The sequence below is a fragment of the Diadema setosum genome, chromosome 6, assembly GCF_964275005.1.
Source record: "Diadema setosum chromosome 6, eeDiaSeto1, whole genome shotgun sequence".
NCBI classification, from domain to species: domain Eukaryota; kingdom Metazoa; phylum Echinodermata; class Echinoidea; order Diadematoida; family Diadematidae; genus Diadema; species Diadema setosum.
In genome coordinates, this window is record NC_092690.1 from 19,504,575 (window position 1) to 19,527,562 (window position 22,988).

General features: G+C 40.3%; 1 protein-coding gene across 1 annotated transcript in view; it reads left to right on the top strand.

Moving 5' to 3' along the window:
- The window catches only part of LOC140229461 (sodium/potassium-transporting ATPase subunit alpha-3-like), a 37,285-nt gene that overhangs the window by 11,563 nt on the left and 2,734 nt on the right, over positions 1-22,988 (top strand). Inside the window, exons 2-19 of the mRNA XM_072309714.1 lie at positions 2,796-2,930; positions 5,377-5,436; positions 5,881-6,084; positions 6,935-7,048; positions 7,880-8,014; positions 8,727-8,844; positions 12,721-12,989; positions 13,317-13,515; positions 14,104-14,215; positions 14,803-14,935; positions 15,417-15,603; positions 16,818-16,993; positions 17,685-17,821; positions 18,997-19,316; positions 19,796-19,950; positions 21,175-21,298; positions 22,021-22,166; positions 22,812-22,942. Coding sequence (XP_072165815.1) covers positions 2,796-2,930; positions 5,377-5,436; positions 5,881-6,084; positions 6,935-7,048; positions 7,880-8,014; positions 8,727-8,844; positions 12,721-12,989; positions 13,317-13,515; positions 14,104-14,215; positions 14,803-14,935; positions 15,417-15,603; positions 16,818-16,993; positions 17,685-17,821; positions 18,997-19,316; positions 19,796-19,950; positions 21,175-21,298; positions 22,021-22,166; positions 22,812-22,942 — 2,855 coding nt within the window. The remainder of the gene's footprint in view (positions 1-2,795; positions 2,931-5,376; positions 5,437-5,880; positions 6,085-6,934; positions 7,049-7,879; positions 8,015-8,726; positions 8,845-12,720; positions 12,990-13,316; positions 13,516-14,103; positions 14,216-14,802; positions 14,936-15,416; positions 15,604-16,817; positions 16,994-17,684; positions 17,822-18,996; positions 19,317-19,795; positions 19,951-21,174; positions 21,299-22,020; positions 22,167-22,811; positions 22,943-22,988) is intronic.

The following is a 22,988-nucleotide window of genomic DNA, read 5'->3' on the forward strand; positions in this document are numbered from 1 at the left end:
TGAGCAAGAATGTTGCTTAATTATCTTGTTTCATAATGAAGTTGCATCAAAAAAGATGGCTAGGTCATAAAGACATGTGCTCTAATGACCAAAGTTTCAATATGAAGAAGTCTAGGTATACATGTAGCTCTTTAACAGCACCACATGTCAATGATTTAGTTATTGTTATTCATGCTTTGCTCAGTCTCTGCTAATTTCAGCATTTGTCTTTCCTTGAAAGTTGGTATTCACCACATGACTTTCAAGTCATTTTTTATCATTTTTTTTTTTTTTTTGGACAAAAGCTGGTGAAACCTAAAATGCCTATCTGCAGTCAAGGTGCAGTATGTACATGTACATTGCACATCTTTGGTATACACTGGTTAAAGCATACACTCCATTCTTATCTACGTAGAGACCCACAAAAAAAGTGTGGCACATGGGTTTATTCCCTCACACGGGATCCGCCTCTAAGTCTGACCTAATACCTATCGTGCTATTGAAGCGTGACCCTTTTGTTGGCAGAGGTATAATAGAAGAATAGAGACCAATTCAAGCAATGCAGTGTGTTCTGCCAAGGCACTAAGACAAACAAGTAAACCTGAAAAGACCAAATTCCTTTTAATAGGTGAACCATAGGAGTGTGAGGAGGTTTAGGGGTTGATTCCTTCTTATCTTGCAGTGTGCAAAGTTCATGCATTGTTAAACTCAGTACGAAGGAGGGGACATCTCATTGGGTGAAGTGGGTAATGGGGAGAGTCCATAGGTTGCTTATTGTGTATGAGCACTGAAGACACACATGTACCTGGAAGGTGATAAGGTTTATCACTGTTTAAAGTTAGGAGATAGGTTTGTTTCACTGCCCTGTGTATCCAGAGCTACAGGTGTATGAGGCTAGATGGTTCAATTTGCAAAAAGGTTAAGGACTCACCCTGCCACCCCCCCCCCCCCCAAAAAAAAAAAAAAAAAAAATGAAGCCAGAAATGTTGGTGTGATTGCAAGGAGCCAAGGTATATGAAAGTAAAATGCAGCAGAAGTTTTTGTCTGCTCCATGCATTGAATGCCAGTATCAATTCGGGAAAGTTTCATTCATGAAAGAGGCCGTTGGTTTCAATTCACAAAAGATTCATGCACCGAATGTTTGTGATATTTTACAGTACCACAAAGCGCTATTAAAGTTTGCATTTAAAAAAAAAAAAAAAAAAAAGTTGGCAGTGGTAATGGTAATGCATAGTTCAGGAAAGATATTGTCATGTGGCAAGCAGGTGAAAGGCATTAGGGAATTATCAAGCAAACATGCTTTTAGGCTTTTATTGTCTTGATCAAGCCCTTGTGTTTCCGAACCATGGCTTCAATCACAATCATTTTGGTATCTGGAAGACTAAAAAATAATGTATAAAAGCAAGACATTTTCATGCCATGAAATTTTCACAAATTTTAGCTGACTGCCTTGTTTGCAGCATGTGATTTTCGCAAATTGCCTGTGGCATTCAGTACATACACTGTATAGTGTAGTCAGGAGTTTTTGTGTTCATTTTAATTTTGCAAATCTTGGCCCTTGCAAAATTTGCAAAAAATACCTGTGAACATTTCTGGTTTTACAGTTCATGTTGTATCTTCTGTTCGTATGTTTAGGTGAGCTCAAAGTAGTTTATTGGGTTGTAAACTGTACCATTCTATGGCTACAAGAAACAAGCTTGAAAATAAGGCTACAATGTTTGTAGTTGTTTCACAATGGAAAGGAGAAAAAAACGCACACAAAAAAAGATGATCTACATCTTATGGGGGAAATCAAAAACACAAATTAGAAAACCATTCACAGGTCTTTTAGGATGCATTCAACTCTCATCCCCACCCCCCCCCCCAATCTCTGAAAGCTCACTTTATAGTAGAATAGCACCCCAATCATGACTGAGGTCATGTGCCTTGCACAATGAAGTACATGCACACAACTCATGATCAACATTCATGATCAACATTATTTTGGGAGTGGAGGAAGAGAGGCAAATACTGTATGTGTACAGGTACAAATGTAAAGTCTGTGTGTTGATTTGTATGCATTGAAGTATGAATTCCTGGCATTTTTTTTTTCCACTGGTATTTATAATCCGCTTGTTTCCTGGAAAATTCTACAGAAAAATTATTTCTACTCTGCACAGTGGTCCATGGAAGGATTATAAACAAAGAATGGTTTACCTTGTAAATAATATTTTCTATACCTACAAATTTACTCCCATTTGCAAACTTTAACCAATCTTTGATGGTGCGTGCATATTGAAGGGTGTGTGTTTGTTGTTTGTGTTTCATGTAGTAAATAGTGTTACTTATGTTTTGGTGATTCCTTTTCAATCCAGTGCATGGATGATTAAAGGGTTAAGGAACACGAGATTCTTGTCATTATATTGTTTGTTTGTTCATTTGTTTTTTGTGGAGTTTTAATTACAGCATATAAGTTGTTCCATGATACAAGTTGTATGTATCCACTATTAAGGAAAAAATTATTTTACTCGATAAAAACAAACAAACAAAAATGTCCTTTTGTAGATCACAAATCATTTTTAAGGTATGGGTTTGTAATGGATAATGTACAGCTGTACCTACACAAGAGGTCATTCACAGAAAATTCGTTCAGAAAAATCACCACAGAATAAACATTGAGCCCAGTTCTCGAAGTGAGGTCCTTATTGATGGATCAGAAAAGGGGGGGGGGGGGGGGCTGCATTGTGCTTTTTCTTGATCAAATCTTTACTTTGTTCAGTGTTAAGTGCATTTGTTGCAATGTGAACTCACCATTTGTGTCTTGCTTGTCTCTGCAGGGCCGCGGCGAAAGTTATCGCGTGGCCGTCCAGACGGAGGTTCCCGACGATGGCCGCAATGCATCCGGAAAGCCCAAGAAGGGCAAGAAGCAGAAGAAAAAGGATCTGGATGAGCTGAAGAAAGAAATGGAATTTGTAAGTTGCATAAGGCAGTTAGTACCAACATAGTTTCGTGACCATAGGAACTAGTGGGATTGCATCACTGGACATTTAGCCAGAGTCTAGTGGAAATGCCAGAAAAATGCAGATAGCCTCAGAAAGTAGTCTTTGAATTTTTGCTAAATAAAACATAAAATCTTTGTGTGCCCGGGAGAACAACCCGAGTGCAAATATTTCAAGGAAGGTGTGCCCAAGAAAACAATGCAAATGCCCGCAAGGTGCGTGTTACACACACACACTGACAGGGTGTATGGGTCTCGCGAGCATTCGCGTCTTTCTCCGGGGTGATGTTCCTGGAATTCTATGCACTTGAATCGTTCTCCGAGTCACTGAAATTATCATACACGAAAATCATTGCACTTGCGTTTTTTGCCGTCCATTTCTGTGCCATGTTTCTGTGTATTGTATTGGGAATAAGAACTTTTTTTATATGAAATATACAGCTGTAGATCTTAAAAGTTCATACTGAATACTCCGAAGATATCTGCATAGTGTTAAAATTGAGGTTTCTCTTGGTGTCATACAAGATGTGTAAAGTGCTCGTAACTTGGGCAATCAGTTGTTGATACTGGAAGGTGCACAAGAGAGGGCTCACCATTCATTTAAAGGGAAGGTAAACCCAAAGAGCAATGTGGATTGAGTGAAAGCAGCAACATTAGTAGAACACATCAGTGAAAGTTTGAGAAAAATCGGACAATCGATGCAAAAGTTATGAATTTTTAAAGTTTTGGTGTTGGAACCGCTGGATGAGGAGACTACTAGAGGATATGACGTACGAGTGGACAACAATACAAAGAAAATATAAAGGATATTCAACAAAAATTCACTTTTCTAGAATTATGAAAGAGCAGTAGACCAACCGCTTTCAGAAAGCAGGGGGAATAATTGCTACCCTTAACATATGTCAATATCAAGTTGATGGAATTTGTAATTTTCATGAAAAATGGATTTTTGTAGTATTTTCTTTATATTTTCTTGATATTGTAGTCCACTCATACGTCATAACCTCTAGTAGTCTCCTCATCCAGCGGTTCCAACACCAAAACTTTAAAAATTCATAACTTTTGCATCGATTGTCCGATTTTCTTCAAACTTTCACTGATGTGTTCTACTAATGTTGCTGCTTTCACTCAATCCACATTGTTCTTGGGGTTTATCTTCCCTTTAAAGTTTGTAATTTTATATGACTTGTTGAGTTATTGATAGCTACAAATTATAACAGAAGTATTATAGCAACAAAATATATGATTTATAATCTTGTCAGTCATGTTCACACTGAAAGAAAAAAAAATTGTATTTCTATGAAGCATCCTAAGAAAAGAGCCAGCCTTGATGAATTAAAGAAGGAAGCAGAGATGGTAAGAGATTGTGAAAATTGGATTATTTAGTTGTCTGCTGGTCAAGTTGTGTTGAATTTATTGTTACCAGCCTTAATCCAAGCCATTTGGGAAAGGGATTTTTGTCCCCATATTGGAATTAGTTAGTTCCAATACTAATCTTGTTATTTGGCTATTTTCCATTTCCTGACTACAATTATTGTGCATGTATAACATTTTAGGTTGATTTCATGGTATTATACTTCAGATATATATGTGACTTCTGAGAAGAAGAAATACATTTGTAGCAGATACAAGGTACTACAGCTACATTGTATGCCTAATTTCATTTTCTTGCGGTTGATATTTTTTCATTTTTCTGTAGTCTAATGCTCGATTCAAGTGATAAATGAGGTTTATCATTTATAGAATGATACAGAAAAAAAAGCAACAAAAAACAAACAAGTTCTTTCACAATTTTTCCCCTTCATGAATTAGATTGCATGCCTTTGCCTTAAAGCTCCTTTACCTGAGCTTTGTTGCAGGGGAAGTATGAAAATTATCATGGTTTCCCCAATTGAAATGTGTTCCTGTTTCATTTGTTGTTTTATATTTCTTTTGCATTCAATCTGATGACCTGTCTTAGTCATCTTATGAATGCACATTACCTAATCATATGAGGGGAAAGTTCCATTGAAGTTGCCACTGATTTTTTGTAGAGCTGATATTCCGAATGCAATATTCTTGGATTAAAAGTAGTGATCATTCTGTGTGTGGTATTTTTGAAAAAAAGTCATTTTTGAAATGATCATTCTCAATTATATCATATTATGATCCAGTATTGAGATATCGTATGACTATGCTCATGTAACATGTTTAGATGTTGACAGAAACACCTTTGTGACATGTCTCAAAATTTGTTCAGTTTCAATGCATATTTTTGTGTACAGACTACATGTAGCATGTGTACCAAGTAGGTCCAAAAAGAGCAGGAACAAGAGGCCTGTGCTCAGTTGTTTTTGCTCTTTGTTGTGTTTTGTTTTATTTTAGGAGAAATGCAGTTTCTCTCTCTGATTGATTGTAATCTTAATCTCTTCCCCTATCAGGATGACCACAAGATTCCAATGGAAGCTCTGGTGGCTCGCCTGAACTCCAACCTCAACAGTGTGAGTACCCATCGCCATCTCACTCTTTGTCTTTTAATGTGTGAATGAAATGTTTGAAAAATAAATCAATCAATCAATAAATCACTTACTTGGAGAAGATGGATTTTATGACCATGATTATATCTAATATTTGTCATAATAATTTTCGGCCATTTGGTGTATCATATAGATGATATTTCAGATGATATTTCTCATATTGTATCTAAGTCTCCTCTTTGTTCTGCTCTCCCTGCTGTGCCCCCCCCCCCCCCTTCTCTCTCTCTGATCTCTTTTCATTCACTGGAGACCTATGGTTTGCTAAGTATTTCTGCAATATTCTTACATTCACAGCTCTCGACATGCTCAAATTTCATGTTGTGGACTACCCTGAAGTTGGCCTCCAAACATATTCCCACCCGCGTTAACTTCTTGGCTCTTATCTCTCTCTTTCGTTATCCCTCACAGGGTCTGACCCAAGCCCAGGCTGCCGAGGTGCTGGCCCGCGATGGCCCCAACGCCCTGACTCCCCCGCCGAAGACACCGGAGTGGGTGAAGTTCTGCCAGCAGCTCTTTGGCGGTTTCTCCACCTTGCTCTGGATCGGGTCAATCCTCTGTTTCCTTGCCTACGGTATCGAGGCGGCCACAAAGGATGAGCCCAGCAGTGACAACGTGAGAATCACTTCTCATCTTTTTGTTTTCTCTATAACATATTTGAAATCTTATTCAGGGCCCGACGCTAACTTTTTTTCTCTGATGGCCCATTTCGGGCACTGAAATCTCCAAAACCGAACTTTTGGTGTCCCAAAAAAGAAACATAGTGGCCCATTATAGACCAAAACATTATTAAATTTTAATCTTTAGTGTCCGATTGGGCCACCAAATGATAGCCTTTTCCGAAATTTGGTGGCCCGGGACCACCAGGCCACTGCTAATACTAAGCCCTGCCTTGCTTTATTGCCTGCAATATGAACCTTGCCTCCACAAATTTTTTCCCAATTTTGAATATTGCTCAGCACAAAAGAAGTAGAAAAAAAAACCCATTTGTAATTCTGCTCTCTTTTGTCGAGAAATGGGATTGCCATTTCCAATGCATACCTGGTACTTCCTTAATTGAAAATTCTTACTTACATTCCTCCCAATTTTGAACATTGCTCAGCACATACAAATCTTGTTGTTATGCCTCCATTTCAGAGAATGCCAAAGTTTTATGTTTTAGGGTTTTCTGTCCATCTGCCCAACTTCTCGTTGCTATTTATGAACCTGTTGAAGACTTAGTCCCGAGTATAGTCAGGCAGGTGTCTGTGGGAAATTCAGCTCATCCTCAGTGGGCTAAGAAGCTTGGAATAACTCTCCCCAATGCTGTTCCTAATTTTTCTAATAAAGAGTGTGTGCTCTGATGAACGGAAGGATGCTCAGTCCCATGCATTACTTTCTGTTGACTGTAGCCTTCAAATTTGAGGAAGGTTTGTATGTCATTCTAAGGTTGTTAAAGGCTATAATGTGCATTGTCTCTTTGCAGTTATACCTTGGAATTGTGCTGGCAGGTGTCGTGATCATCACCGGCTGCTTCTCCTACTACCAGGAAGCAAAGAGCTCAAAGATTATGGAATCCTTCAAGAACATGGTCCCACAGGTTAGTACTGCAACAATCTATTTGATATGAAAGGGGCCATGCTTCTAGTCATGGGTCCCATTCTTAAAAATTTGTTATCAATAACAACTGCCACATTTCTATGGCAGATTTGCTCTCAGCTAGTCAGATGCAAGGATTTTAGTAGCTTAAAGCAACTATCCTAACTTTATATTGATAACCAGTTTTATGAAACGGACCCTGATGTGGTATCAAGAATCCATCAGAGCAAATATTAAGTGCTCTAAAGCAAGAAATTTTCACGGCATAAAATTTCGCAAATTGGAGCCGACAACCTTTTTTGTGACGTGAAATTTTCACAAATTGTCACTGTCATTCAATGGATATAGTATAGACAAGAACTTTAGTTTAGATTACAATTTCGTGAATCTGGGCTCTCGCAAAATTTGCAAAATTAAAATATCTGCATAGTGCAAAAATGTTTGGTATTATAGTTCAAAAACTGTGTGTGGAACGAAGACCTTTGTATAATCCCATTGAAATTGAAATATAATAAATGCAAATAGAGAGAAACTGACCAGAAAGATATAAATAAAAAATGAGCAAAGAAAAATAAGACTCCATCCTTATGGAATCCCATTTTCTGTGCTCATTTTTCATGGAAACGAATTTTCATGGATTTGTCACCAAAACTATACTGAGGTATTGAAATATGTTATGGCAACCATTGATTTTCTTTGATGTAATACCCGATTTCATCATGTCAGTGCAGTATTATGGAAGATTATTCTTATTGTTCGGCTTGATACAGTCCAGATACAAACACAACTTGAAATTTACCGAGTCTGCTGCGTTTTCTTTCCTGTCTTCTAGGAAGCCTTGGTGCTTCGTGGCGGTGAATGGCACTCCATCAATGCCGAGGGCGTAGTCGTCGGCGACATCGTGGAAGTCAAGGGTGGTGATCGTATCCCGGCCGACATCAGGGTGGTTGACTCCAAGTCGTTCAAAGTAAGTCAGTAGTATATTGATGCATATGAATTGATAGCATGAATGAAATCATAAAATATTGATGTAATGTTTTATGAATGTATTAAGTACAGGCGGAGAGAAAGCTATGGGTAGTGTTCGAAAAACATGCCTTCTTGATCCCAATCAATGAAAGTAATATACCTTGTCTTGGTGTTTTAGTATGTAAACTACCCAGTACCATACATGGCATTTACTTTGCGAGTCACATTTTTTGAAATTGGGACTTCCAGAATATTTCGCAAGTGGCTAAATTCGCGATTGTGAAGTACAGTTTGAACTTCGAAATGTATGCGTGCACGTCACATTCATGTCGGGAATAGAGTTAATATAGTGGCATGTTTTTAAACTCATGAATAGCACCTGACTCGCCAAATTTGCGTAAATAAAAACCTCGTGAAATATTTGCCGTGTACAATATTTCCTCAAGAATGCTATACGTAAATTACACATAATCTGAAGATACTGCAGAAAGAAGGAAGAAAGAGAGGAAGAAAAAGAATGTGATGTCATTCAGTTTATGTCAATATGAGGATTCTTTGTGTTCTGAAGAGACAGAATGTGTGTGAGACAAACATAGCATGAATGATAACTTAGTGCCGTACAGGTACTGATGGAAAGAGATTAAATGAATTAGACCCATGCAAAGACTTTGTGAGTCTAACTATAGTGATTTCATTCTGCTGGTTTACAGGTAGATAACTCTTCCCTGACCGGAGAGTCGGAGCCCCAGTCCCGTAGCTCAGAGTTCACCAGTGATAATCCTCTTGAGACCAGGAACATTGCTTTCTTCTCCACAAACGCTGTCGAAGGTAAGTCTTATGACCATGAGCAAAGAAGCTTTGAGAATGCAGTATATTCCGAAAGATGAGTTCATGACTGCTTTCCCATACCTCTCGACAACAGAGACTATCGAATCAATGGAGTCGCAGAACTGTTCTGGTTCTATAAGTGCCAACTTTGGCTTCTGGATATGCATGCAAGGAGATGCATGCTGATAAAGCACATGCGTTGGTGTAAAAAAACAAACAAACAAACAAACAAAATACAGTTGCAGCTTTTCCATTCAACTCCTTTAGTCCGATCAGTAACATGCTTGTCAATTGTATGTTTGAAGTCGGCAGGATGTAGGTTGATGGTCCTGACAGAGTTTCTGTACTGTCCGTGTCCCAGAGTTAGTTTAGAATCCAAGATATTGCTGTGTTTGTTACTGCGATTATCTGTGTTTGCGTGGCATGTCAAAGATCTGAATATCTCAGCCTTAGACACAAATTTTTATTTCAAGTTGGTAATTCAAAGAGATGCACTCGGAGGTTAAAAAACTTTTCCAGAATCTCAGGAAAATAGAGGTACTCGAGTAGTCTCTTTTTTAACCCATCCACGTACGGGCCTCTGTGTAATCTGTAAAATCGTGCCTGCCTAGTAAGTTGGCCATGAACTTGGGCGCGATCTTCCCTACGGCGCGATCTACACGCGAAGAGCATTCATACGTCATTGAAAAACTGCCTGTGTCATTCCCACTAGGCAGGAGGGATGATGCGTGTACACTCGTGCTAATATGCACTTACTTGACTCAATGCAGCACTAGTTTATGTGGATTTTATGAAAAGAAATAATAAACTGTGCAGGAATTATGAAAAAAATATTGTTTCTGTGTATTTCATTCATAAATCCTCTTCATTTCAAGCCATCTGTAATCACATCTTACCCACTTGCGAATAGACGTGTCCATAGTGTCCTCGAGCCCCCAGAGATAGCTCTGGAACATTCCATTCAATGACGGGGTTTTTATTTTGCAACGTTATCTAATAACGCTCATGTACGCACGCAAGTTCTTGCTATGGCTAATCTATTTTGTAATGTATCATAATCTATCTATGCTGAGATAACCTAATTCAAATTTGCAGAGACATAGAAAAAGATTTGTTTTACAATCGTGATACGTTCAACTACTCATTTACCCTGTGCTGAAATCCGCATGTCTGCTCCGCACATGTTATCGCTATCGCTCAAACTTCGATCGCGATGGCTTGTGTGTATGTGATGCATGACGTGTGTGGAGAAGCATGGGGCTGAAAAAACACGCAGCTAGCTCCACGTGGTATGGTAAAAAACAAATCGGACGTTCGAAGTCGTACATTCAAGAGCTAAAACAGACAAATAGCGAATTCAAAGTCCACTGAAAAGGTCTTGACACTGTAATGTATGTTCCAAAATCATGTCTGGCTTAGTTTTGGGAGAATTTTCTACACGCACGAGATCAGGAATGAGATCGGTGAACTGGCTACAACGTGTGTACTGTGCGCGGTGAACACGCACTGTGACTGGCTTGCACATGGCAGCTAGCTAGGTGAGAGTGCGGCAAGAACACTAGGAATGCACCCGAGATGCGGTGTGCTGCAAATTCTTGGGGTGAAATTAGACTTCCTTGTTCAGCCCGTCTAGTATTTATATTTTTTAAAATAATTCTAATTCTTCATAAAATCACGATAAAAAGACTTCAGATATTCATATATATTTTAGGAGCGTAATATGAAATATTTTGCCTTTTTTCCAGTCCAAGAAAAAAAATTAATAGTTTGAATAAAAAAATAATTACAAATAATCGTTCTTGACTCAAGTCTAATTTCCTGCGCCTTCTTGCAGTTATCCCGCAGTTGCCCATGGATACGATGCATATATAATCAGTTGTTTACGGAATCGTACCAGTGTACCACCCTACTGCTCTTGTTCAAATTGAGAGGATTGTTATCTTATCGGTGGCATTTATAGTTTTATAACCTCATCCAATAAAAAAGACAAATTCAAACATCAAATGGTGTGACAGTTTTCGTTAGAATTCCCTATCAATATCAACTTGTTGCCAGGATAGTTTTCAGATTTCACTTGCTTCATTATCGAAGCTGTTTGACATTTGAAAGAACTGCTCCATAAGAAATCACCTTTCATTTGTTATTTATTTTCACAAACAAGTATTTTGGTCACTTATATATTTTTCATTATTATTTCAATGTCATGATATTTCATGATGGTATGTGTTCTGTCTTTACATGGCAAGATGGGATTTTTTTTTTTCCATCCAGGGTCAATGAAGAAAGTGACAGGAAGGAAACCAAAAGGATAGGGAGGAAATGAAAAGGATAGAATAAAACACCTGATCAGCAGGTTCTTTATTACAATGGTGAATGCAGTACATCAGAATTTTAGTACAGTTCTAAATAATTTATCAGTTGAAAAATGAGCAAAGAAAATGGATTTCGTCGAGTTCTAAATGAAAACTAAATTAGCATCGCCATTTAGGCCCAGAATCTAGATCTAATATTTACTACAGAATAGACCTGATGCAAACTTGTTGTCAAGCTTTTGGTTGAGTTTCTTCAGAGACACGAATTTTGGGTTCGTAGCACTAGATGCCCGAGTGAATAAGAAAAAAAAAAATATAAATAATGCAGGTCTCTAGACCACTCCCGTGCACGAGCGAGCATCAGCCCCGTTTCTTGACTTCAGTGTCGCTCTCGTCATTGGCCTAGGCTAGGCTACTCGTGTCGTAGTTTTACTCGCCATCATCAACGTCATGCATGGTTACACGAAATAAATTGCATCTTTCCATCACCTCCACCACAGCAAAACCGTGAATATCACTCCCATCATAGTCACTCTCAGCTCACAAAACACATCAGCAAACGATACAGACATCGCAGACCTAGCTAACTAGCTCTAAACATAGTTGTAACTACGCTACGTTAGACATAAAAATGAAACGGAGGTGAAAAACTAGTAATGAATACACGAAGATCATCAACGATGGCATTTTACCGTAGAAAAAATACACAGAATATCTTGCACCGCAAAAAAAAATCGAGGTAAAAAACTACGATGAGGAAAACTAGGGTGAAAACACGATGCTTGGAAGACGAACGATGAAGACACTTTACGGTAAAAATGCTTACACGGAAACAAACGAGTGGGTACCACACAAACTACGATGTTCTCTCACACACGTAGATAAGCTACATCGTGTTCAATCCAAAAACTCAACAAACACTAGGACAAAAACTCACCTCTAAATTGTTGCAAACGAGATAGTCACTGAGAAAAGTGAACAAAACACTCTCAGAAGTACGATTGTACTCTGAGAATAAAAGATATAGAATGATACGAAAGCAAAAGAGAGAAAAGAGAGAGAAATGGACGGGAAATCTTGAGAAGTTACCCACACTCACTAACGCTAACGTAAATGGAATTCAACACACACACACGTACGTACACACACCGTACACACAAGGATCAAGAGCTCGTGTAATCAGATATCGTCAAGCACTCTATGAGGAGATCGATATCACGATACCGCGCGTAAGGAATCACTGCAGTTGCTGGGGCAACAAAGATGCATGCGCGCTGTAAACATGAATATTGATTAGTTTCTCAGCAGGCTCGAACCCCTGGCAGGTGTTTTGGCCAATAAGAGACATTCTAAAATAGGTTTCTTTGCATAAATTATTTTTCTGAGTCCCAGTAAGGATCTCTGTGATTGGCTAAAATTATTCTACAGCTCCTGGCCAAGCCTGAGGTCTGAGGACGCCCTCTTTTGGTCATAAATAATGCTTCCCACGTTTTTTGTGGGATGAGACGTGGATGGGTTAAAGAAAAGAAAAAAAATTACACCTTTGCTGCTGGGTTCTTCTCAGGAACTGCTCGCGGAATTGTCATCAACTGTGGAGACTCCACCGTCATGGGCCGCATTGCCAATCTGGCCTCTGGTCTGGACGTCGGCGACACCCCCATCGCCAAGGAGATCGAGCATTTCATCCACATCATTACCTCGGTGGCCGTGTTCTTGGGAGTCTCCTTCTTCATCCTGTCCTTCCCGCTGGGTTACGGCTGGCTGGAGGCCTGCGTGTTCCTCATCGGTATCATCGTGGCCAACGTGCCTGAGGGTCTCCTCGCCACCGTGACCGTAAGTTGCCGTTTCTGGCTTTGCACTGATGGCAGCATTCCTAATCAGAGTGTGCCATGTAGTCATATTTTTTTATACTTCTTTGGCACCTGTCCACAGTCCACCCTTAGGAAACCTAAATTCTCTCTCTTCCATTCAATATGATCGTGATGTAGTCCATAAGAAACTTGTGAAACTGATAACTGCGAATTATGTGAAGTCAAGGAAATGGTGAAAAGCAAAAGTGGAATCTGTGATTATGTTAGCATAGAAAAAAATGTCACTTTCAGTGCTGTATTGTCGTAATCTGGCAACTTTGCTAACTTAACTCTCGCTCCCATCCACTAGGTGTGTCTGACGCTGACCGCCAAGCGTATGGCCAGCAAGAACTGCCTGGTCAAGAACCTGGAAGCTGTGGAGACTCTGGGCAGTACCTCCACCATCTGCTCAGATAAGACAGGAACCCTCACCCAAAACAGGATGACCGTCGCTCACATGTGGTTCGACAATACCATCGTTGAGGCTGACACCACTGAGGATCAGAGCGGTAAGTGAAAGTTATTTTTTACTTCCAATAGATGGGATATACTTTTTTATTTCTATTTGCACAGTGCATTTAGGCTTACTTTGGTGATTTTCAGATTTTGTGTTTGTTCTTGATATTGCTATGTCTGGATCCTAATCTCCTCCACTGTAATCAACAAGAGAAAAGCTTATGTTTGTCTGTAGGAGCTTGTAAATGCTTCTATCTCATTTAATATGCTTGTTCAAGTTTGCAAGATTTGTTGGTGAAGTGTGCAATGTTGGCTAATTTCTTTATTTTGGAAGAATTTCGGAAGAGTGGTCTCATGAGGTATGGAAACCTATGGCCACCAACTATTAGTAAATTGAGTAATTTCTAGTAATTTCGGCATTATACTACCGTTTTGGCCTTGGCCTTGTAAAATTCTGCATTCAGCATTTTTTTTTTTTTTAATAACTGTAATGTGTGCCTCTATGCAAAATAACCTACAATTAGTAATATGGACTGGAAATATAAGTAGATTGTACACAGACAAGTTGTCAGCTGTGGAAACCCTCCGAGTCCTTGATGGCTGTGGTGCTGATTCGTTCTGCATACCTTCTTGACTCACAGGTGGTCAATTTGACAAGTCCTCTCCCACCTGGATGTCCCTTGCTCGCATCGCCTGTCTCTGCAACCGCTCCGAGTTCAAGGCTGGCCAGGAGAACGTCCCCATCCTGAAGAGGTAAAGCCTGTTTGAAAACCAATACCTAGAGAGTGAAAACTTTTGTGGAAGAAGACGCGATTGTGTCCATATTTATATAAATGTCAGTGTTCTGTCGTTCCCGTGGGCATTTGGTTCTTACTGACCATGGGGCAATGCTTTTCATACACTGAAATATTCCACATGTACAGTATGAGTTTGAATGATCAGTGGGCTTATATTTTCATGTCAAAGCAAGAGGTTCTTGTTGGAGGCCAGCTGAGTTGAGGTCATGTCTAGTAAGAGGTAAAGCTACACCATCCCTCCAATATTACATACCGTGGCGGCACTCCATCAGAGTGTTGCTACTTATTTGTTTGGAAGACCCCAGCATACTTTCTACAGAAAGAGAGGTGGGCAATTGCTGTATAATTCCCCCCATCACACACACACACACATATACACTCACAAGCAGTCACCTGAGTAGTAACAGTCAGCAAATGACTTCATCCTACGTCGTGCCTCACAAGTGTAAATGCAAACAGTTGTTGAAAGCTGGCCACGCAGTGTGTAAATCTACCAAATCTACCAAAGTTTCAGAGATGATAAGCTTTATTGGCCACCTACAGGGAGACGACTGGTGACGCCTCGGAGTCTGCTCTTGTCAAGTGTGTCGAGCTCTCAATGTTCAGCGTGACTGAGTACCGTAGCAAGCACAAGAAGGTGTGCGAGATCCCCTTCAACTCTACCAACAAGTATCAGGTGAGCAAGATTTCATTTGTACTTCCAAAACTTACGATTCATCAATGTAACCATTTTGTAGAGGAGTCTTGTGCAGGGCTGTGGTGTGGGGGGAGTCTGTAGGCTTTACGTAACCGACGGTCAGTTGGCCACGTCAGAATGAAAATGCTTCCTTTGGTCTTATTAAATTACTTTTGTCTTACACTAATTATTACTATAACTTATGTCATTTTATAATTTTTTTTTATACTGATTTCATTATTTCCATTATAATTATGATGGTATTGTAGTTATGATTATTTACTTTTATCATTATGTTTAAATCTTTTATGTTATATTTTATATCTTATTGTTACTACTGTATTTTACTTGTAGTGATAAGTTATGTTGACATCTCTTTTCTTCTATTTTTTTTTTTATACATGTATGTGCTCGGGACTGTGTTGAATATGGAGAAATAAAAACAAAACTTTAAATTGTGCCCGTTTCTTTCTTCGCCCAGGTGTCCATCCACGAGGTCAAAGACGATGACCGCTACCTGCTCGTCATGAAGGGCGCCCCCGAGCGCATCCTCGACCGCTGCACCTCCATCCTCATCAAGGGGCAGGAGCAGGACATGACGGAGGATATGCAGACTGCCTTTAACAATGCCTACCTGGAGCTGGGAGGACTGGGAGAACGTGTGCTCGGTGAGTACTTTATACGCCACATATTTAGCGAGTCTAGATTTTTGCGAATCGGGACTTCCCGATGATTTCGCAAGTGGTTAAATTCGCGTTCGGGGAGTCGTGTACTAAACAGAAAAGTGTATTCGTGTGCGTCACATTCATATCGAGATCAGAGTCAAAATTTTCTTGTGTCTTTAATTTTGCGTGTAGCACCCGGCTCGCGAAATTCGCAAAAAATAAAAACCTCGCAAAATATTTGCCGCTGTACAGTATTTTGAGGGTCCCCTCAGGAGCAGTCTAATAAAACCTTTTTACAATGACTTTTCCCTGCCTTTTTCTTTGAAGGGGGGGGGGGGGGGGAGGGAAGGAGGAGGAGGAGGGGAAGTTGGGGATCAAAGAAAGGCTGGTAAGGAGGGTTTCAATGTTTCCAGAAATCGAGATCATTTAAAATCTGTACAATGGTACAGAGAACATTTGACATTTGCATGCTGTTCTGCTGAAATAACTTTGGTGGAAATGTTCATGAATTTCATGCTCTGCAAAAGTAGGAATGTAAAAACATGAAGTTTTGGGGGGAACACATCAAAATAGGGGGGGGGGAGGGAAGGAGGAGGAGGAGGGGAAGTTGGGGATCAAAGAAAGGCTGGTAAGGAGGGTTTCAATGTTTCCAGAAATCGAGATCATTTAAAATCTGTACAATGGTACAGAGAACATTTGACATTTGCATGCTGTTCTGCTGAAATAACTTTGGTGGAAATGTTCATGAATTTCATGCTCTGCAAAAGTAGGAATGTAAAAACATGAAGTTTTGGGGGGAACACATCAAAATATGCACAATATACTAGTAAGTTCTCTGCATTCATCAAACATGAGTAGTGAATTCAGTTTCCATTCTTGCTGTGCATTCACTGTTTACTAGGGATTTGGGAGGGTGTGCAATACTGATATATGCACAAAATATGCGACTGTGACGAGACGGTATTCGGGACAATAACACCCCTTGTTGCCTGCATCCCTGGTCATAGTACAGACTGTACTCTTCTGATTTTTTTTACATTAATTTCTCAGGATACAGTGTGATACCAAACATGGCCACGTTCACATTTGTGCATGCATCGCTGACCGAATGTAATCACGTAGTTGACTATAATTGTATGAGATTAAATCAAGCACTGTCAGCTGGGCTGAGATGTCTGGCCATCCAATTCTAACATGCCTTGTCCTATCTCTCGCAGGATTCTGTCACTACTTCCTGCCCGCTGACCAGTTCCCCAAGGGCTTCGCCTTTGACGCCGACGATGTCAATTTCCCCCTGGAGAAGCTCTGCTTCGTTGGACTCATGTCCATGATTGACCCGCCCCGTGCTGCTGTCCCTGACGCTGTCGGCAAATGCCGATCCGCCGGTATCAAGGTGAGACCATTCTCTATGTCCCTGATCAACCTCGGCTGCATAGTTTGAGCTGTGTGTCTCATGTACCGAGTATGTTGATTGTGAACAAGTATCCACTTACACATGTGTGGCTGAAAATACAAAATCCTGACATTTCAGGGTGCGAGTCTTTCGACAGTCAATTCATTCTACATGCATCTACAGTAAAACCAGAAATTTTCACGTGCATAAAACCTTCACAAATTGTGCAGAAAGCCAAGATTTGCAAAAGTGTTTGTCTTCACTATGCATATGAATGCAACTGAATGCTACTACACAATGCATATGAATGCTTCATTATGAAAGTTTTATGCCATGTATGTGTCTGGTTTTACTGTACTTGGACCTGGTAACTTTTATAGATATTAGCTGTATTATTCTTTTGCCCTGTTTTATGACATGCATTAGTGGCCACATGAAACGAGCAGTACTTTTGAAAAGTACTGTAAAGGTGGACATTTTTTTTGTAGTGTGGAAGTTTTCACGCTCCCAGAAATGCACGAAAATGAAAGCACATGAATAAGATTGCTTGTTCTATGTACCACTATGTAATGTCGTGATTCCATTAAATATAAAATCTCACCTAATTCATCGTACTCAGCAAAAGATTACTTGCTCAAAAATTAACAGTACCGCTGAAGTAAACTTTTCGAATGTCCACTCTTCTGACCAGGTCATCATGGTTACCGGTGACCATCCCATCACAGCCAAGGCCATCGCCAAGGGCGTCGGCATCATCTCCGAGGGCAACGAGACACGAGACGACATCGCCCAGCGCAAGGGCATCCCAGTGACTGAGGTCAATCCAAAGTAAGTCTCCTTTTACTCTCTTTCTCTCTTTCTCTCGCCCTCTGCCTCCCCTTCCCTCTCTGACCTCTCCCCCCACGGCCTTGAATTGGCAAAACAATGCATGTCAAAAATTCATGAAAATTGACTTAGTCACATATTTCAGCTTATTTTAGTTAATCTAACTCTTGACCAAATCTTGAAATCAGAACCCATTCCGTTACTGAGATATGGCGCTCCCTCTCACTGGAAGTTGTTCAAATTTTGGTGGCAAAACAATGTAAGCACACACGATGGGCATGGACTTGGCAAAACAGTGTATCTACATGCGATACATTGTTTTGCCATCTCAATGTTTACGCAGTAATAGACAGCGTGCTGCTGATAGTGTTGTTGATAGGGTAAGATATGAAGTGTTGAACGAAAACAGAAAAAGAGCTGTAGGTTTGCGAAACTTCAAACTAGATTTACTGGAAATGAGGTTGGACGTAGATACATTGTTTTGCCAATTCAAGGCCGCCCACCCCAAGCATCCCCCAGCTTCCCCCAGCCCCACTCACAGCTACTCGCAGCTACATTAAATGAAATGTTACTAACTTTCGTGCTTGTGCATTGATGTTAATGATACGGTCTCTTTCCATTTAGCCACACTCAGCAGGTGATTTGTCTTCCAATCTTGTAAAGAGTACTTTTTCACACTGAATGAGTAAAGTGAGTCACAGACTACAATTCAAGCAGAATGTTAAAAGAGGCTTTTCATATCTTGCATTGTTCAGATGCACAGCATTTTGAGTAGGGTACATCAGGGTTTGCTTTGTTTGCTATTTCAGTTATTCTTTATTATGAAAAGTATCAAAATTCTCTCATGCGGGATGTATTTATTTTATTCTTCCTTATTTCTTTTTTTTTTTTTTGGGGGGGGGGGGTGGGCTAGAAGCAATTTATGAACTTCTCTCTCAACTGTGTTACTCACTTTGTATAAGTAGTTTATACAGCCATGGCACATAGATAAGCATACATATGCCAAACAAAGTTCCATTTGTGCATTTATTTCAAGTCCGTGAATGATGTTGGCTGTTGACCTAAGGGCCACACCAAAAGTTGAAGGAGGATAAAAAAAGAACTGATTCTTTATTCTGTTAAAGATGTACAGAAAATAGGATATGTGGGACTGATGGTTATGTGGCTTCTGTATGCAGGGAGGCTAAGGCCATCGTCGTGCACGGCTCCGAGCTGAAGGATATGCCACGGGAGGACCTCGATGCGATCCTCCGCGACCACCCCGAGATCGTCTTTGCCCGTACCTCACCCCAGCAGAAGCTGATCATTGTGGAAGGTTGCCAGCGGGCCGGCGCCATTGTGGCCGTGACCGGTGACGGTGTCAACGATTCTCCCGCCCTGAAGAAGGCCGACATCGGTGTTGCCATGGGCATCGCTGGTAGCGACGTCAGCAAACAGGCAGCAGACATGATCTTGCTGGACGACAACTTTGCCTCCATTGTGACCGGTGTTGAGGAAGGTGAGTGTCCTGTAAAGCAAGTGACTGTGCAGTGATACCATAAAACCATAGATATTCACGCCGCGAAATTTTCGTGAATAGGAGCTGATGGCCTTTTTTCACGGCATGAAATTTTGCGAAGTACAGGTACCACTAACATTCAATGCATCTTGTAGGCAAGCAGCGTACTTTTGTGAATATTTTAATTTTAAATTTCATGTGCACAAAAATGTCTTGTTTTACAATAGTTAAACTGGTGAGAGGGGCATGTCCATATTGACAAAAACGGTTCCAAGGTCCCCTGTGTACTCCTTGTTATGGGCCTACCAGACTGTGAGCAGTAGTCTCTTTTTGTGTTCCATAGTAATGACCTGCTCAGATTATTATCCTCTCTGAGTTTGGAATAGGTACGCAAGGTACCCAAGGCATGTTTGGTTTTGTGTTTTTTAGCCTAGTGTTGCTAACTGATATTTTTCTATACAATTTTTACTCCATGCCAGGTCGTCTGATCTTCGACAACTTGAAGAAGTCCATCGCCTACACCCTGACCAGTAACATCCCCGAGATCAGTCCCTTCCTGATCTTCATCCTGGCCTCCGTTCCCCTGCCTCTCGGTGTTGTTACTATCCTCTGCATCGATCTGGGAACCGATCTGGTGGGTAGTCCGCCCCACTAGCAGAGACTCCACTTTAGTAATTGCCAGCGTCTCTGACACCCACTTGCACAATAGTTCTTGATTTATGGCATCCCATTTGTGTCGTGTGCTGAGCTATGCCAAGTTTCCCCTCTGTAGAAGGCTCCCTATAAACTTCAATTCTCTCTTGATGACTTGACAAGAGATTGTAAGAATCTTGAGTTGGGAACTATCCTAGCATATTGAAATGCATGTTACACACAAGTATTTACCCTATATCCCCTCCTTGCAGCATCTGTGATTTTGAATGATGAATTCTAGGAGCCGTTTATGTGATCTAACAGATCTTTGAAATGAATATGGATGGGACTTCTGGTCATGGAAAGAAGATGTGGGAGGAGTAAAAAGAAAAAACAACAACAACAAAATATACATACTGTATAAAACGCTGTATCGTGTGATTGTTTTCTTTTTTGCAAAGTTCATGAGTGGAAACAAGCCTCATTCATATAGTAAAGAAAATAGTCTATAAGGAGCTTAAAGGTATGGAATCCCATTTGCATGCCTGAAATGAAGAGTTGTATAAATACAGTGGTATGTTGAAGAGAGTATCATTTTAGAAACTCCCTTAAAGTATATAAAGTGGAAGGTAACATTTAGTACATTTTTATTGACCGTTAGATTTTGAATTGAACTTTTTTTCGGGGCTCACCATAAATTCCAGTACATTACTAGGCTACCTTTGCAGACCCATGCACTGAATGTATGTCCATCATGTATATTTTGTGAAGAAAGTTCATCAAAACTTACAAACATTTCTATATACATTCTTGCCACACACTCTATATGTTATTACATCAGCTCTTATACTTTTAGATTTGTGTTTATAGATTAAAAAAAAAAAGATACAGCAGACTGCAACAAAAAGGCTTAAGTGTGGCTGACACACAGAACTACTGAGTAGTTGAGTTTTGTGCATTATTCAAATTGTAGATAACTGTTGACTTCCAAATTTCTCAGCAGTGGCCTAAACAAGTCCCCTGAGGTTCATATTTAATGTTTTGCTGCATTTTGGGAGGTCTGTAAATGGTATCCCCTACCTTTAAGGCTCGGCTTCCTTCAAATTAATTTCTGTAATAATCCAACATGTTTAATTATGCATTCGACTGTTGATGAAAGACGTTTTTAGCTGCAGTGCTAGGAGAGACCGGGCAGCTCATGATGTTTCTGTAAATTTTGTCCCAGGTGCCCGCTATCTCCCTGGCCTACGAGGAGTCCGAGTCTGACATCATGAAGCGTCGTCCTCGTGACCCACAGAACGACAAGCTTGTCAACGAGCGCCTGATCAGTGTGTCCTACGGTCAGATCGGTGAGTGTCTGAGCAAGAACTGACCACTCTTGTCAATCAGTTGCAATGAAAACAACTCGACTCCAGAATTTATTAGTTTGAAAGAAGTGACCACTTTTCCATCCGTCACCTAAATCAAGTCAATCAAAATCGTGTAATAAATTATGTATTAAAAAAATTGTTAAATTCCTCTAAAGCATTATGCTGTTATCACATGGAAGAAGCTCCCTCAAACTTTAACTTTTTCTTAAATTCTCAAGATCTGAAACTAATTATTCTCAAAGACTTTTCTCGATGTTGAAGCCTTTCATTCACCTTGGGAGTAGCACAAATTGCAACGTAATGGGATGGGCAGTGAAAAGGATATCAGAAAATACTGCACACTGTCCGATTACATTTTCCAGAAGACATGGGACAAGTGAAATGCGCTGCCCTGACTATGGACGTAATTCTGATCAAAGAAAGTAAGACCATCCAGTGTTAGGAATAATTTGTACAATGCTGTTTTTATACTCACAAATTTTGATATTTGTGAATTGGAACAACGTGCAAATAATTTTGACTCTGATCCTGACATGAATGTGACATGCACGCATACATTTCTCATTTCAACCATACTCCCACAAGATCGCAAATTTCACCACTTGAAGATTGCCAGAAAGTCCCGTTGTGGGAAAAATTAGATTGGCTAAATATGTGCCGTATACAGTAATAATGAATGTTGATTCGTTTTTCTCTTGCAGGTATGATGCAGGCTTCGGCTGGATTCTTCACCTACTTCGTGATCATGGGAGAGAATGGTTTCCTTCCTAACGACCTTATCATGCTTCGCAGCAAGTGGGATGACAAGGCCGTTTTGAACGTGGAAGACTCCTATGGTCAGCAGTGGGTGAGTGGTCAGATGAACTCATTCCTTGATCCAGTCCTTGCTTCCAGGGCAGTACCACAAGAGGGCTATATCTCCCATTTGCCAATATGGCCAATTCGGCAACACCCCTTCTCCCCTCCTTTGGGTTCTTTCTTGTGTAATTTTATCATCTCCATCCCGTATGTGTCAGCCTGGCTTTAGGAGAAAATCAAACCAATAGAACTGCAGTGTGTGTGGTTTTACATTTAGGCAACCGAAGCTTTAAAAGTATATGATTGAATTCGAGTAATGGATTTTATAAATGAGACTGTCATTGTGTTTATACTTCATCCGAGTACAAACTGCCAAAGAAATCACGATAAAAAGGAGAGAAAATGAAGAAAACTGATATTCTGAAGTCGAACCATTTTATTCCTAACCATCGCACAGAGCTGCCAGGTCTTGCTGCTTGTGCGAGATCAGATAAAAAGCCTCTCTGATTGGTGATGGGGGAATTGTGTTAATCTGTTGAAATGGAGGTATCTTGCCCGTGTGCTCTGTTGCACTCCTTCCCCTCGAGTTTGATACCTGAATGTTTGACAGGCCTAGCATCTGGCCGCTATACCGATGACTTGCCTCTCCTCAACACAACTGACTCCCTTCTCTCTGTCCTGTCCCGCCCCATAGGGATACAACCAGCGCAAGCAGCTGGAGTACACCTGCCACACAGCTTTCTTCGTCTCCATTGTCATCGTGCAGTGGGCTGATCTGATCATCTGCAAGACTCGACGTAACTCCATCATCCACCAGGGAATGACGTGAGTGAAAATCTGTGATACTGTGCAGAAGAAATCAAATGTGAAT